At 43.0% G+C, this 17,605-nt stretch overlaps 1 protein-coding gene across 4 annotated transcripts in view; it reads right to left on the bottom strand.

Moving 5' to 3' along the window:
- Pik3ap1 (phosphoinositide-3-kinase adaptor protein 1) overlaps nucleotides 1-17,605 on the bottom strand; it is a 116,484-nt gene that overhangs the window by 38,685 nt on the left and 60,194 nt on the right. For all 4 annotated transcript variants that reach the window (XM_078033644.1, XM_078033554.1, XM_078033685.1 and 1 more), the window contains exons 7-9: nucleotides 17,163-17,359; nucleotides 14,504-14,699; nucleotides 1,005-1,100 (exon numbers count right to left, since the gene is read on the bottom strand). In XM_078033644.1, the coding sequence (XP_077889770.1) occupies nucleotides 1,005-1,100; nucleotides 14,504-14,699; nucleotides 17,163-17,359 (489 nt within the window). The remainder of the gene's footprint in view (nucleotides 1-1,004; nucleotides 1,101-14,503; nucleotides 14,700-17,162; nucleotides 17,360-17,605) is intronic.

Raw genomic sequence — 17,605 nt, 5'->3', positions numbered from 1 at the left:
AAAGGAAAGGAAAGCACTGCCCTAGACCTGAGATTCTCAAAGTGGGTCCCTGGACCAGCAGCACCATCACCCAGGAACTTGTCAGGAAGATGAATCTCAGGTCGCACCCCAACCTATTGAATCAGACACCCATAAATCTGGGTTTTGACAAGCCCTCCAGGTGGGTCTGATGCATATTCAAGTTTGAGAACCTCTGCTAAAGGAAAAAAAATGTTAGAAAGCTTTGCTCTGGCAGCTAGTATGTACTGAACACCTACTATGTGCCACCTGTCCCTCCTGAGCCTCATCCTTTCAGCATTCTGCTTTCTGTATCTATCTACTTGATCAACAGGCACACTATAAGTTATAAATCACTGGATAGAGTTAAGAAATTATTTATACACTGCAATACTTTTCACCTATGAAATCCTCAGTTCTAATAATGACAACATTATAAACCTGTGTTATGTGCCTGGCCCTGCTCTGAAGCCTAACATACAATAACTCATTGAATCCTCACAAAATTTATAGCTAAGGAAACTGAGGCCCAGAAGAGATGAGTAACCGGCCTAAGGTGTCCCAGCTAACCAAAGGAGGAAGTGAGTACAGATCAGAGTCCACCATCAAAATAGTCTTGACTTAGTCAAACTTGTGGATATTCTCCTCCTCCACCAAAAAGTAATCACATCTTACTTTTCCTTATGTCTCAGACTCACCTCCAGAATAGTGCTCTGCACGTAGTAGATACTACATAAATATCTATTAAATACAAACAAACACATGTATTTTAAAAGACTTCTTACTAGAGGCAACTGGTCTACCAAATGAGTGGTTTCAGTGGCAGGAGCTTCTGGCCCATGGGTAATGGGCAGGAGGAATAGGTGGCAGAGATGAGTGGGGAGGAGGAGTACCTATCACCACATCAGATGCCATTGTGTGACAGCCTGTTCCTTGAGTGGGACAACCTTCATATGGAATCAGGCACTGTTTCCGTTTTTGCTTCTCTGTTCACAGATACAACTTACCTTCTAAAAACTTGCGGATCATAGAGTCCTTAGTGGGCCGAGAGAAGCCATCTCCAGGGACAGGTTTAGATGTACTGGCCTGAAGCATTTCAACATCTAGAAGGAAAGGGAGACTAGGCATTGATGTGTTGTTCTTCTGTACAGGCAAGGTGACTTTATACATGGATTTACAACATTTAGCAACTTTCTTAAAAGATCCAGGTATTCATTCAGAGCTGGGCATGGTAGAACACACCTGTATTCAGCAGCTCAGGAGGCTGAGGTAGGAAGATCACAAGTTTGAGGCCATATAAAAACTAAAAAAAAAAGGGCTGGAGGTGTAGCTCAGTGGTAGAGCACTTGACTAGCACACATGAGGCCCTGGGTTCACTCCCCAGCAACAGAAAACAAAATAAAATAAAAAAGATTTAAGCATTCATCTCATGCATCCTTTCATCCTATCATCTACTCAGTAAGAACATGTAGTGAGTATGAGCATAAAAGAAAGCAACATTCACAATCCCTGACCCTTTTTTCAGTCACAGACCCCAGAAGGTATAGTTACTCATATGCATTTGAAAGAACAGGTTGAACTTTGAAATATATACACCAGAATGGATGTAGAAACAATAGAAAATAGATAAACTGTGGGTTATTCAAACAATGGAACATTATGCAACAGCTAAAAAGAATGGATTGGATTCACATCTATCAACATAGACATCTCAAAAACCTAGCAGTTGGGTGAAAAAGTTACAGACAGGTGATTACAGTATCTTGTGTTTATATAATGTCTGAAGGCCTTTAAATAGTGTTATAAATTGTTTCTAAATTCATAAAAATGTAGTATACATATAAATATGCTGAGAATGGTAACGTTAAATTCCTCATAGTGGTTAGCTCTGGAGAGGGAAAAAGGAAAGCTAGATTCCAGTAGGTGTTAACAGGGATTGCACCTGGGACCACAATATTTAATTTAAAAAAATCTGAGACCAAAAATCAAAAACAAAAACGAAGAAAATACATATTCTTGAAGATTCTGATAAATCTGAAGAATCAGAATCTTCCAAAACATATATTTTAAATAATTAATATGTTACCCAAAGGGGGAAAATAAGATTCTTTTTTTTGTATTTGCTTGTATATGTTAAAAAAAAAAAAAAAAACTCTGGAAGGAGATGTAAGAAATTGGAATCAGTGGTTTCCTGGGAACTGAAAAGATGAAGACAAGAAATGGAGAAAGTTATTCCACTGGTCACATTTTAGTATTTTTCTTTCCCTATTCAAAAACAAAAAGAAGAAGGAGGAGGAGGAGGAGGAGGAAGAGGAAGAAAGAAATACAGTGCTCTGACCATTGTTTGTGTCACCTTATTATCACAAAGGTACAAAACAAAACCAATTTCTCATCTCTACCTTTCTTAGTGGACACATTGCATGGACTATCATAGGCCTTGACACCCTCGAGTGCAGAAGCCCTGAGATTCCAAACAAGGAACCAGTTAGTAAGTCACTATCCCCTCTTTGAACCCCTGAATTCTACAACGGAGACTGTAGTGAGATTGGAGTGCACACCTAGGGGTTGGTTAATTTTCCAAAATGTTTTCTGACAAGAACTTATTCTTAATTCAAGACCAGCAAAATTCAAGACCACAGAATTTCTACTCATGAGATTTTCAGTTTAGTCCATTTAATTACAGTTTTATGGAGCATTTCCCCCATGGAGTTAGAATACTGGGAAGACGTATCCTATAGCTGTGTACCCTACTGGAAGCAGAACCCTCATCTAATTGACCAAGACCCTGTGTTACTATCCCCTTCCGGTCTATAGTGCAACCTCCACAGCCTGACCTTGACCCTGATCCCACTCAACTTTTGAAATTCTTCATTTTGAAACTTCATTTACCCAACAACAAATCACAGAGGACCAAGGAAAGACCCTGCAGAAATGCAGGATGGGGGAAACTCTGCAGGCCTATCGCTGGGCTTCAAACTGTAAGTCACAAAACCCTCTAGAAAACCACAGCTGGCTCTGGCTCTAGTGTCTCCAAGAACCTGGCCCAGGGCCCAGCAACCTCAGGACAGTTTCAATCACTATAACCAAATTCTTCAGGTTGGTAACAGCAGAGCACAGACCTCACTTACACAATCTGTCATCCCTGTTGACAGGGTGGTGAAAGGGTCATGAGACGACCCAGCCACTTTCACTAGCAAAGTTCAATATGAGAGAACTGTTTCCCATGTCTGAGAGGTGGCTGCAGAACTGAATACAAAGAAAATTAGCAAAATATAATATGTTAGAAAACTGTAGCAGCAAGACCTGCCTGGCTGGAGTTGACATGCTAATAATAACTACCCTGGATCACAAGCCCCATCTTAGTGAGCTGAATATGGGGGTGGGGGGAGGACTTAAAGAATGAATAAAACAAATGAAAAGAAAAAAGAAGGCACATCAGTAATCAGACATTATGCACACCACGAGCCCTTGATGCACTATGCATTGATGAGGACATAACAGCATTCTTACTGCATTCTTACCCAAAGCTCATAACCTCAGTACACTCACAGAAAACACTGACCCAGCCAGCCTGGGGGATGATCTATCAGATAGGGGATCAGCACTCTTCAAAGTACCTAGACAGAGAAAGACTGAGGAACTGTTTCAAACCGGAGTAGACTAAAGGGAAATAACTAATGTGTTGTAAGATCCTAGGCAGGATACCAGGACAGCAAAGGGACATTAGCAGGGAAACCAGTGAAAGCTGAACAAGGTCTGCAGTGTAGGAGGCTGTCTCAGACAACGGAAGCCCCTCACTGTGACCTTTGACTGTGGCTAACTCAGAAGCTAATATCAAGTAACCTGGGTAAAAGGGGGGGGGGAGCTCTAGTATATTTGTAACGTTTCTCTAAGGCTAAAAGTTTGCTCAGAGTATTTTTTTTTTAAAGAAGAAAAATAGATGAGACGAGGAGGGGAGGAACTATAACAAGAGGTAAAGAAGCATAACTCACTGGTGGCCCTGTGCTGAGCTTCTGTCCCACCCACCCACACTGTCAAGGCAAGCACCTTCCGATGACATATGCACATTTGGGTACAGTGATCAAAGTAGCGCTCAACACACCTCCTGTGAGAAACAAATCTTCTCACTTTAAAGTCATACCTTAACTGCATGATTCTGGAAGTCGACAAACTAGATTCTGCTAAACCTGTGCTCTGTGACCTTAGCAGAGTTACCAACCTCCTGAAGCCTCCCTGAGAGCGTCTAGCCGAATGGTTAGAGGCTTGAGCAGCAGATCAGAATGCCCAGGTTCCAATTTTAATTTTCTACCTCTTTCATTCTCCTGGTTATACGACTACACAGCCACCAGTCCAACACCATCTAATATTTACAGGTCTATCAGAATGTTCAGACTCACAAAATGACCATGACTGGCATCCGTCTACTCAAAAGAATGCAGGATGCAGGCCAGCATCACAATGTTAAGAAGCGTTCATTGACTAGGTGTGCCAGGCTGTAAGTCCAGAGGAAAGGCCATGAGATCCCCAGCAGGCAGGTGTAGGAGCTGCCCTGGTGCAAAGCCTCTGTATTGCAGGACCACCATTTTCCCATAGCACCCCCAGAGGCTGAGCTTCCAGTCATTGCCCTCAGAGAAGCCCTGGGTATGGGTCCCTTTCGGGTATTTATAGTTTATGTATAGCTCCTCCCAGGTCTAGATATAATCAGCCAATCAGGGGTCATTTTTATCATAGGTAATGTTGCCTAGAAACACAGCTGACATTTGGCTCTTATCAGGTTACCAGGGTAACAGAGCTAGGAAGTCAACCAAAGGTCAAATTCTCATGCAGAAAGAGAAATGATAGCTGTTATAGTAACTCTTTGCCCATAATTATCTTGGGTCAAATTGCTTAATCCACTCAGCTTCTCTTTTCCTGTCTGTAAAATGGTGATGATAATTGTGCATATCTCATAGGGTTGTCCTGAATATTAAATGAGAAGCTTGCCAAGAGCATAGGATAGTGCATAGCAGGGCTGGGGCTGGGGCTCAGTGATGCAGAGCTCGCCTAGCATGTGTGAGGCCCTGGGTTTTCAATCCCCAGCACAAAAAAAAAAAAAAAAAAAAGAACAGTGCTTCACATATATGAATGCTTGTGACTATTATTATTACTGTTATCTGTTATTAGTAATTCCTATACGGAGGCTAACGTCTTAAGCAGAGAACAATTCAAAAAGGAAGAATCATTTGAAAATTTTTAACACTGGGAATGAAGCTCAGCGGTGAAGCAGTTACCTGGCATGTGCAAAGTTCTTGGTTCAATCCCTAGCACCACAAAAAAAAAAAAAAAAGTTCAAATTAACAAATAACAATTGTATATATTTATGGGGTACAGGGTGATAATTTAGTATATTTATACATTGCATAATGATAAAAGCAGGGTAATCAGCATTCCTATCTCTTTAAACATTTATCTTTTTTTGTGTGTTGGGGACCTTTGAACACTTCCCTTTTAGTTTTTTATAAATACATAATCGTTGTGAACTATAGTCACCCTACTGACTAGAACACTAGAATTTACTCTTCCTCTGTAACTATATTTTGGTACTATTGTCTAAGCTCCCATTATCTCCTCTCCCCACTACCCTTTCCTAATCTATAGAGCTGGACAGTACTTCTAAGATATCAACATTTTTATCTTCTATATATAAGTGAGAACATGTGCCATCTATCTTCTGTGCCTGGTTAGGTTCACTTAGCTCAATGTCCTTCAGTTCATTCATGCTGCTACAAATGACAGGACTTCATTCATTTTTATGACTAGATAATATTCCATTGTGTGTGTGTATGTGTGTGTGTGTGTTTGCATGCATGCCCACACATCACATTTTCTTTATCCATTCATCCACCAATGGATATTTCAGTTGATTCCATATCTTGCTTATCATGGATAATGATAATCAAATTTCAGATTCTCGTATTAACTCTTTGCCCACAATTATCTTGGGTCAAGGACATGGAAATGCAGAAGTCTCCTGGACATACTGATTTCGCTTCTTTTGGATATACACCCAGGCGTGGGATTTTGCTGGATTGCATGGTAGTTCTGTTCTAGTTTTCTAAGGAACCTCCATTCTGTTTTCACTATGGCTATAACTAGCTTACATCCTACAAACAGTATATAAGAGCTCTCCTTCTCAGAATCCTCACTAGCATTTTTTTTTTTTATGTTTTTGATCATAGTCACTCCAACTGGGGTGAAATGGAACCTCATTGTGGTTTTGATTTGCATTTCCCTGATGGTTAATGATGTTGAGTGCTTTTCATATATGTGTTGGACATTTGCATATCTTCTTTTGAGAAGTGTCTACTCAGATTTTCATATTTTTTAATCAAATTATTGGGATTTTTTGCTATTGAGTTCTTTATATACTTGGCCATTAATCCCTTACTGGGTGAATATTTTCTCCCATTTGTCTCTTTACTCTGTCCCTCCCCCGTTGGGGTGGGGTCAGAAGTTCCTTAGCTTGCTACAACCCTGTTTATCTATTTTTGCTCCTGTTGCTTGAATTTGCACTGTTTCATAGTAAGTTTGTTTTAACTCGAGTCTTCTAATCTTTCTGCATGTATTCACAGTCTGAAATACCATGTTATATATTCCTTAGTAAAGATTTATACCCAATTGATATTTTAATATCTGAACATAGTTAAAGCATGAGGGATCTTAACACAAGGCCAATTCTTTTTTTTTTTAAAGAAAGAGAGAGAAAGAATTTTTTAATATTTATTTTTAATTTTCAGTGGACAGAGCATCTTTATTTTTTTTTGTATGTGGTGCTGAGGATCGAACCCAGCACCCCACACATGCCAGGCGAGTGCATTACCACAAGACCAATTCTTTACAGAAGACTTATTTATAGGAGTCTGACTCATAGAAAAGATGTGCCAGACATTTTCTTTTTCATGGCCCCTAAAGACCAAGTTTTCTAGCCTCCTTGGCCAAGGCTGTGCCGCTGCAGTACAGTCCAGACATGAAGCTCCTGTCCACTTGCCTGCGTCTTCCTAGGCCCTTCACACACTTTATTAGTGGCTGCAGCAATGAAATGCTGGGGCAATCCTAGCAGCTCTGCAGTCTGGCCCTGCTTCAAGCAGCCAGGATCATGGGTAAAAGCCAATCTTATATTTAATTGCACATAAATATCTTTGAGTTAGACCATGAACAACAAATACATGTATGGGCCCCCACCCTCCTATTCTATATCTACGGCAAACATTCTCCTGAACTCATAATCCTTTTCAACACAGCACCCAGGTGCTCAATACCAGGAAACTAGCCGTGGCACATAAAATTATTTTTTAAACACTATTTGTCATACCTATATTAGGCACTAAACTTATGGTGGTAGCAGCTATTATTTTCATAATAATAAATAAAAGATACATAGATGTTGGGAGTTAATAATCCATAATACCCTCTCGTAGTCGAAGTTTGACAACTGTTTGTGTGTATATGACTCGAGCCTACAGAGAGTAGCACAGGTGTGGAATCTGTTTTCAGACACGGGGTATTTTGTTAAGGAAGCAGAACAACAATCCTTGCATTCCTGGATGATCAGAGTTTTTACTGCAGATTCCAAGCACATAAGCTTCACCTCTTGCCAGGTAAAAAATAAACGGAAATGCACCGAAGCTTGTTGGTCTAAGGAGAAGTGCAAAGTCATTTCATTTCAGCAGAGAAAAAACAATAATGACAGCAATAAGGAGACTGTGGGGCACAGTTCCCTTCTAGAAGAGCCAGCTGCTGATTTATACCATATTTTAAGGAATCAATCAGCAAGAATCCATTCCTGGAATGTAAGGAGCTTTCCGATGAGAGAATACCCCAGCAGGCACTTAATTAAGAACTGAATCAAGAGCAGCAGTGAATTCCCAATAAAGATGCCTCTGATACTCCCCGGGTGATGTAAATCTAGACCACTTAGCTGAGTGGACACTCCACGCAGATTATATGTTGTTAATTTAATATAATATCAAGACTGAGAATGTAATACAATAAAATGTCAGTTGCTGACAGACTATTCTTGGAGAAAGGCTCTCCAACCCTACAGGAAGCCAAAAGGACTTTTCTCCCTGCAGAAAGCATCTTGTGTGGCCAAGAAAAGAGCCTCAGAGCAGGAATCTCACAGTAAAACATCTGAAGATAACCTGGAAACAGCTCAGTTTCATTTGCACCAAATGGTTTGACTGACCACGTCAATAAGGAAGCCCAACTTTTTCATGCCCTAATGGAGAAGTGATGGGAAGGAGAGACAGACAGACAGACACATATGCACAGAGAAGAATGACAGTCTGAAATCAGAGGCGCTGGGCAGTGATGGCTGGCATTGGAGATAAAAAAGAAGGGCTAAGAGTGAAAAGGTTAGGAGAAGCACAAGGGCTCTCTTCAGTCCCTCTGTTGGGCAGGCAGGAAGCCCCTCTGCCACGCAGGGGTCCATTCAAGAGATACGTTTAGTTACATGGTGTTTTTGTTTAGTATCCAGGTCTCCCAGCAGAACGCAAGTTCTGGAAGTCAGGGACTGTGCCAGGTGTTCATTGACTGCTCCTCACCTGGCACCAAGTGACTCAGACACACAAAGGGACCACAAATATCTATTGAATGAGTGAATGACTGAGCAAACAAACTAGTGAAGGAACAAGGAAGACACGCATACAGAGGCATCGAGCTTTGGGAAGGAACCTGAGCATTTCCTGAGCTAAGAAAAGAGAAGGGCAATTCAGGCAGAAAGGACAACACGGGAAAACGAAAGCCATGACCGCAAAGGCAGCTGGCAGAGGCTGGAAGAGTTACTGCTGCCCCCATTGATCCCTCACAAAGGGGCATCTGACAGATGTCTGGCCACCACCTGTCAGGAAAGCAAAGTCTTTGCATTGGAATGCTGCTAACTATCTCACACTTGGACTCCCAGGAAGTCTGGGATGATGTTTTGTTTCCCAGCACTTCAAATTCAAGAACTGGTTGGACATCTGTTGTGCAGGGCATTGTGTTGAGCCCTGGGGAGGATACAAAGTCACAAGACACACTTCCCACAGAGGCCAGGAGCCCAAGAAACAGGTGAATAACCAGAGCCCAGGGGGATTTGTATGCAGTGCTCTGCAAGCAAGCATGTAAAAATAGAGAGGAAGGAGATTGTTGCTGCTGCTGCTGCAACAATCTTATTAACTTATTAACTTTAGAACCATCAATCCAGGGCTTTTCTAAGTGCGTAAATCTCAACACAGTTCTTACGCTTAGGAAATTACAAAGTGCACTGTGCTCACAGCACTGTCTCTGCAGTGTTCTATCCCAGCTGGTAACACCATGGGGGCCCCCTCCAGCACCACTGCCCTGAAGCATCTCTTGTCTGTATGGGTCAGAATCTTCCCAAAAGAGAGAGCAAGAGGATGATAGCCTCTGCAGCTGCAGGAAAGGAGGCTCCTGAGGGAAAATGGTGCAGATAACGCAGGCTGCAGAAGCAAACCAGTAACTTAGTAATTTTGCTTGGAAATTGTCCTTTGGCTTCACTCAGATCTACAGGGCTGAGCTGCTCAACCATGCCCTCCGTTATGGAGGGAACCCAGTTGTGGAGGGGCATGCCATCAGAAAGCTCAAGTAAAGAAAACACAAACTGATCGGTCACATGATGCCAGTTCTCAGCTAGGGCCACAGCAGCTCTGGCCATCTACAAATTCAAGCTGACGCAGATGGTAAAGAAGGGATTAGAGTTCAAAGGAACTCTAACAGGTTACCCTGAAGTAGAATAGCAGTCTGGAATGACTATTAAATTAGAGAGATTAGATTAGAAAGATCCTTGTGAGTCTGTAATTTCTAGTAACAAGACACTATACCTTTCTCTTTGCCTCCTTTCTCTTATGGAAGAAGCACAAGCCTCTGAGATATGTAAGCAAAGACAAAATCCACCAAGTGATTCCCTTGGAGACCTGACAAGGGCCTCCCAGAACTAGCTCCTGAGGCCTTCATACCCAGAGCTTCAGGGAAGTGACTAGTCACTAGGCAAAGTTTTCATAACAAAATTAATGACCAACATCAAAGGACCGCCAGGACTATCTATCACATCATTCTCTGAAGGGAAGGAGAGGGGCAACAGAACTAAAGGAGAAAAAGATTAGGAGATAATGAAAACACCTAAAGATAGGCTTGGTTTGATTTTCATTCAGTGTTTCCATAAACTTATCCGCAAAGACATTTATTTCTTACATAGTGAAGTGTGGAAGTTGATGATTTAAATCTGTGGAGTCTTAATCAAAAAATTCTCAAGAGGATTGACAGCAAAGTAGAAGGTCTAATACTAGAGACATGCAGTTGCCACCTGGTGGCAGCATATCTAAACTAAAGACTTCGAGGGGTGTGTGTGTGTGTGTGTGTGTGTGTGTGTGTGTGTGTGTGTGTGTGTGTGTATGTGTGTGTACACACAAAAGTTTCAGGGAAACAGAGCCTAGAGCAGGATCATAAAATCTCAGGTTCAGCTCCCAGTTCCCCTTTACTCAATACTGGGAATTTCCCCTGTCAATCTTTCTACCCAGTGATTGTTCTAGAATCTCCTTTGGTAAAGGGGAGGTCATCACATCTCTTTCCCGCCACTCAAGTCAGAAAGAGGCAGATCTGTCTCCAAAACAGTTAGAGCATCTCCAAAGTAGTTCTGCAAACTGATCTAAAGCCCACTAGTCCACAATACTGGTCCAGCCAGCAGGTGAATGAATGAGCAAGTGAGTGAAGGAACACAGCCCAATTTTGTAATGTGTTTATTTTCAGCATTTAGAGTGACCATCACAAACAGCCACACAGGAAGGGGATAGATAACCCTGGCTATTTAGACAGGAAAACACTTCCTCTAATTTGCCCATCCCAGGGCTGGCAAATGTAGATCCCTGAAGGGCACACCAGGAAAGCCCTCAACCCCATCCAAATGCCCAGATTCCTGATCCAAGTTCTTCCTTGATGGAACTTAGATTAATTACTAACTCTTGGAGCCCTGGAAAAGGGAGATTATTCTATCCACCAAGCCTAAGGACCATCAGATAAGACGACAGAGATGAAAGCAGTTAGTGGACTTCAAAGGGCTGCCAGATACTGAATTATGGCCTTCCTGGCTAGTGCTGCAATAAGCATCTTAGATTTATCAGTATGGTCTCTATCCTACTTGTTTAGGAACCAAGCTGCCTTCTCACTCAGATAGTCAACACCAGTAAAATGAATGACTCTTCCCAGGTCCCAGTTGGTGCATCTTCTGAGTCAGTAGGGAAGAGACTGTTCTCAAGGTTAAATCTAATAATTGCAGAGACAGAAACAAACCAAACATGTCTAAAATCCCAAATTTCAGAGATTATATGATCTAGCAAATGAAAAATGTGGTGGGTTTCCATTTCTCGCTCAAAATGGAGCCACATTCTATAGCCTGCCTCTCTCCTGGTAGCCCCCTTCCAGCTCCACAATGACCAAACCTCCCCACCCCCAGGCACCATGGGACTTTACAAGTTGCCAATCAGCCACAAACCAGCCTAGTTGCCCAGCACACGGAGCTGTGGGAAGAGCTGGGGAACCTCAGAATTTCCACTGTGAAGGACCCAGCAGACAAGGAGTAATGGGATGGATGCCTTTAGCATTCCCTGCAGGAGTCCAGTGATACAGAAGGGAGCTCCATGTACTGAAGCATCCAGGGGGATAACAAGGCTTAAGACTATGTCAAAACAAAGTGCCAGGAAAGTGAGGAGTTTTTTCATTGTGGGACAGTCCTATAACTAGGGGACAGGGCAGAAATGATGCATAGTCTCTGGATTCCCAAGTGAGTTCCCGTGGTTCTCCAAGTATTCTTTTGTGAATGGGTCCCTGTTCCACAGTGGGAAGGACTGGTCTTGGTCCATCTTGTATCTCCAGTGCCCAGGAGAGGCAAGGAGCTAGAATACACAGATGCTCCAGAAATGCTTGTTGGGCATGTAGGCGAATAGATGTGCAAGTGCAGGGGTGCCAGAGGCTGTGTGGTTATCTGATGTCTGAAGCATAGATAGGGGAAGCATGAGTACAGAGGTTAAGGGTTTCTTTAAATGGAATGGACTAAAATTTACAATGTTCGAGGAAAATTTCTAGCCTGGAATAAAAAATATGATCCTAGAGAAAGGCTTGGATTCAAATATAGGCTCTCCCACTTATCAGTTGTGACACTTTGGGAAAGTTGTTTAACTTCTCAGTGCCTCAGTTTCCCTACTTTTAAGGTGCAGATCATGAAGTGGCCCTGTCTGGTTGCTTTAAGGATTCAATGAGACAAAGGATGTGGATGGTAGGAATGATGCCTTCCCTTCTCATGTGCCTGCCAGGCCATAGCTATTTGGGAAAAGCACACACTAGTGCTTCCAGTCCTCCCAATTAGGTGCTGGAAGGGGGCTCCTACTACCCTCTACCCCAGAGAAGCAGCTGATCTCAATGGCAAAGGCCTAACAATCACTGGCTCACATCTTGCAGGTGCTGGGGTCAGAGTCAAAGACCTTGCTGGTGTCAGGGACACCCCAAGTCCCCAACGAGCCTATGCCTATTGCTCCAAGGCACATTCATGGTGCCTGCTTTACCAGGAATTTGTGCAAGAGAAACTTAGAACTGCCTCCTTGCAGTCCCTGGAAGGGTGACAACATCCAAGCTAGCCCAATCCAGAAAGCCCTCTGCCCATAAAGCTGATACATAGCTGGGTATCTGTCTTTATGCTTCTTTCGCTTTCTCTCTCTCTCTCTCTTTTTCCCCATGGTGCTGGGAATTAAATCCAGGGTGTCACGCATGCTAGGAAAGTGTTCTACCACTGGCTACATCCCTGGTCTGTCATGTTTCCTGAATCTACTAATTAGACTCAGAGGAAAGGAAGGCTAAGTCTTGGACAGTGCTTAGCACTTGATAGCAAATGATGGTAAAGACATTAAAAATCCTCTTGGACAGCTGTTGTGTGGTTCTCCTGCTTCACCACCAACCAGTACATGCATTGCAATCCGATGCTAATTAGATCAGCAATTCTCAAGGGTGGCACACTGCCCCCTAGGGGGCACTTTGAAGATATAGGAGAGTATTTTGGGTTGTCACCAAGACTAGGGACACCAAGGGCATTCAATAGAAGGGGAAAGGAAGCCAGACACCCTGCAATGTGTGGGACAGCCTTGCAAAATGAAGTGTTGGTGTACCCCATGGCTTTCGTTATCCCATTACATATATATAAGTTAGAAAAAAGTTTATAATACATATTTATACAAATGTGTTCATTTGTGCATATCTGTGTACATATATATATATATACACACACGTGTGTGTGCAAAATTTTAAATTTAATATCAACAAATATAAGGAAAAGATGTAATACCAAACTATTATTAATGCTATATTTACTGGGGGGGGTCATATAGACTTTTATCAACTCAGTTGTACATTTCTATTTTATTTCAAGTGTTTGTAAAAATGTTATTACTTTTGAAAGTGGAAAAATAAAATAAAAACAACATACTTACTCCCAAATGGTCAAAATTAGTTAAGAAATTTACAAGAAAAAAAATCACGTCCTGCAGCATGATATTTTAGAAATAATTTTACTGTGTATTAACCCAGTAAAATCAGGTTATCCCCCCCGCAAAAGAAAAAAAAACCTGCTTATTTTCTGAGCCTAGAACCTAACTCTTTCATATGTAAATACCTTTAATTTTTGCATGCTCTGAATTTTCCAGGAACTCATTTATTAGGAAATTGTGAAGAGAAGTTCACAATTTCAGAAAATCCAGGCATTGATGTCAACATTCCTCATAGCCTTTGAGTCACCAAGATATTGGATGCATGTCAGTCTCCATCTGAGGCCATGACATTACAGTGATCATGAATGCAGGTGTCTACCTGGAACTGTTTCAAGTGTCTTCATGGGCAGGCATGCCTGGCCATGTCCTCTCCCTTAATTTCTACTTAACATTTCAAATAGGGCAGGACACTGAGTGTCTCAGGGTTTCATGTGTAGGTACCCTATATTATACATGATGTCATGCAGGGTAGCAAAGGGGGCTTTACAAAATGTTGGTTATAAAAAGAGGCTGTTGCAGGGCTGGGGTTGTGGCTCAGTGGTAGAGCATTCGCCTAGCATGTGCGAGGCACCGGGTTTGATCCTCAGCACCACATAAAAATAAATAAATAAAATAAAGGTATTGTGTCCAATACAATTTGAAAAAAAAAAAAAAAAAAGCTGCTGTTGGACCAGGCAGGGGGACTGGAGCTTCTCAGATCACAAGACAATGCCTTTGTGCGTTGTGACTTCCAGGCAAACCCTCACAGCAGCCACAACAGGGGAAGTGTGGGGAAGGGTTCTACGTGCCACAGCACATGACTGCAGGCCTAAAACGAACACAGGATCTTCATTTGTCTGAGTGGGGCAGGGGTAAGCAGGGACTTCCCCAAACAGACCAGAATGAAGAAAGTCATTTCTCAGCAGAAACATGCAACCAGAACTGGCCGGGCTACTTACAGAGGTCTTCAGTGGCCGCAGGGGCGAAGGCAGCCATGGACTCATACAGCTCTTCGTCACAGCCGGGGTTGAGGGAGCATTTCATGAGCAGGTCTGTGGACAGGTGGGCCATGGACTCGTACACGGCATCAGCCTCGGCCTCCTCCCCGTGCATCAGCTCCTCTTTAATATGACTCTTCAGCATGTCTACAGTCTCCTGCAAGAGAAGACACAGGCGCAATGACGCTTAGCCAGGCACATTTCGTTCCCCAGGGGGCCTGAAGCAGGCATTCACATGAGTCAGGATTGCATTTGCCTGGTGTACCTACCTGTATTCTCCCTGGGGCCAAGCTTTAGGCGTTATTTTTTCTTTCCTTACTTTGTGTTCTTTGCTTTAATCATCATATCTTCCCCTAACACTCATCAGGGTTATGCTCTCAAGAGATACTGATTAAATATTCAACAGCTAGAGGATACAAATAAGAAATTACTTTCTCATGAGCACCTCTCATGGGTCAGTGCGATGCTGGTTGTATAACTAGATGCATGCTATTCTTTCCACGCTGCTTGAGAAAGTTATTATTTCCTAGTTTACAAACAAAGCTCAGAAAAATTGTGGTGCTTTACTTCAGGGGTTACAGTCCTGGATTTTGACCTTTCTACTTCATCCTAGTGGTTTCTCAATAGGGAGCAAATGACACAAGAGGCCACAGAGAAATGCAAGCTGGCCCAACTGAGCCTTGCTTCTGGGTCCCAGAGTGACTCCCTCAGACCCCATCCCTTCTGGCAGCCTTCTTCAAGGTGCCTGGTGGTTTCCAGAGCTTTATTTGTATCCCCAAGGAGAGAGCTGGTCCTGGTGGAAGAGCCCTGGAGTCAGTAAAGATGCTCGCAGTCATTCTGCCTCTGGGTGGTTGTGAAGCTAGAGAGCCCACTTCTCTGAAACCGCTGCAACAGTATTTTCTGGTAAGAAACTTAGGTGTGTCACAATCCTTATTTCCACCCACAGAAAATCCTCATTTTCATCATCACTGCCCAAGAAAGTTGCTCTTTCACTGATTCTTTGCATTGGTTTCCTGGTAGGACTGAGTGGACTGGTGACAGCTGCACAGTATTGGAGATTCCAGGTTGGGCATTTGATTTTGAGGTGGTGGGGGAAAAAGGTGGGTTGATTCTTAGGGGCCATAAGCAACATGCGGGGATAACCTTTTGGTAGCAAGGTTGAAGACACATTGGTGGAAGGTGACGATATAGCAAAGATGATTCAAGAAATGTGAACCAGATTAACTTCAATGCACACTAAAAGTGCATATTTAAACTTCCCTGTGTGGGACAAGGGTGTGGCTCAGGGATGTAGCTTGCTTAGCATGCTTGAGGTCCTAGGTTTAATCCCCAGTACTGCAGAAATAAATAAGTAAATAAACTTCCCTGTTATATAAAGCAGGATAATAAGCCCTGGCTTTAGGACCAAACTAGGTTCCAATCCCATCTCCACACTTTCCCCGTGTGTGGCTCCACGCACAACCACATTGCCTTTCTAAGTCTTTTTTCTCATTCACAAACCAGGGATCACAATGCTGTCAACTTCAAAGGATTGTGATGAGGATTAAATGAGATAATGCATTTGCCAATTAAATAAACTCAATAAATATTACTATCATGAATACCATATGTCCTTAGTAAAAATAATTGACAAGAAAGGGAAATGAAATATTCTGAGACTACAAGGGCCTCTGAGAAACATTTATGTGAGCTCAAAATCAGGATTTATACCATTCTGTTCATTCCAAAATGCTGAGGAAGGCCCCTCCGTGTGCCTTGGTGGGTCCCTGCCTTGTAGATTTTCCAATCCGGAGCAGAGTTAAGAGTCTGGAAAGCTGTCAGGCTCACTCCCTTCCGGAGGTAGACAGCCAGCCTGGACAGTCAGTGTTCATGGCTTCTCTTGGGGGTCACAGCCCCATGTGAAGGACTGAGCCATTCTTGGGTGCCCTCTGAGGGTCTGTGAAGGAGACGGTAAAGCAGGAACGAGTGGAGTCAGGAAGAGCAAGTGCCTCCAGGACAAGAGTGGCAATATTGGGTGCAGGAAAAACGTAGGCATGGGGTGAGATCAGACTCAGGGAAAGACACAGAAGCCAATGATCAAGGAGGAATGGGGTCCCCAAACTGGATGAGCAGATAAACTGGGTGCATCTGCCTGTCTTAAGTTCAGATCCAGGCAGAGAGTCAGAACCTCACTGCCTGCCTCAGGTGCAGAACCTTTTTGTGGTGTCTGCTAATTAATCCTAACACAGTTCACCTGGGGCTGAAGCTGGACCAGGTAAATTGGGAAGATCTGGAGATAGGTGGGGAGGTAGGTAGGTGATGAAGAGAATCAGCAACAATCTTTTGAGGGTGCTTCTCGGAGCTTGCATTATTTCATTTTCATCCTCAAAACAACTCTATGAGTAGAACTGTTATGATCTCCCTTCTGTCCATGAAGTCACATGTCTACCAAGTGTATATAGGAATTTGGACCCATGTGACTTCAGGGCTCATTTCAAGCCCACTTCCCCCCATACTGCCCACAGCCAGAAAAGGCCCAAAGGACATTCCAGGGATGGAATCTGTCTGTATCTTTGTAAAGAGGAAGCCAAGAGCCACATTATGCACTTCCAATCTTGGGGTCCCCTTGCCTTGATCTTACCACATACTCATCGATGAACTGCCGCAGGTCCCTGAAGCCATGCTTCTCGGCGATGGTATTGGGGTAGTGGCCATGCTTGTTGGCCACACTGTATGCCTGCACGGCTCCTGGGCATGTGAGCAGCAAGGCGGTCAGGTTCTTCAGCCCATACTTTGCAGCAAAATGCAACAAGGTGGGCAGCTCTTCGTCCCTCTGATCTGAAAAAAGGGTCAAGGAGAACTTAATTGACAGACAACAACGAAGGCACGGGAGATGAAGCTGCCAAGTCTAGCATGACACCCAGTAGACACTCAATCATTACTTACTGGTTGATTGGCATATCATCTGACATGCTTTCTTTGGGGCACCCCTGAAGATCATGTACTCACATGACAGAGAAAAATAAAATTTTAATTAATCAGCATACCAATAATTAATAGCCTACCTTCTTGCTCCAAAAGTAT

Source organism: Ictidomys tridecemlineatus, chromosome 1, assembly GCF_052094955.1.
Source record: "Ictidomys tridecemlineatus isolate mIctTri1 chromosome 1, mIctTri1.hap1, whole genome shotgun sequence".
Taxonomy (NCBI): domain Eukaryota; kingdom Metazoa; phylum Chordata; class Mammalia; order Rodentia; family Sciuridae; genus Ictidomys; species Ictidomys tridecemlineatus.
The sequence above is the reverse complement of the archived record's forward strand: the minus strand, read 5'-3'. Positions and strand labels throughout refer to the sequence as shown.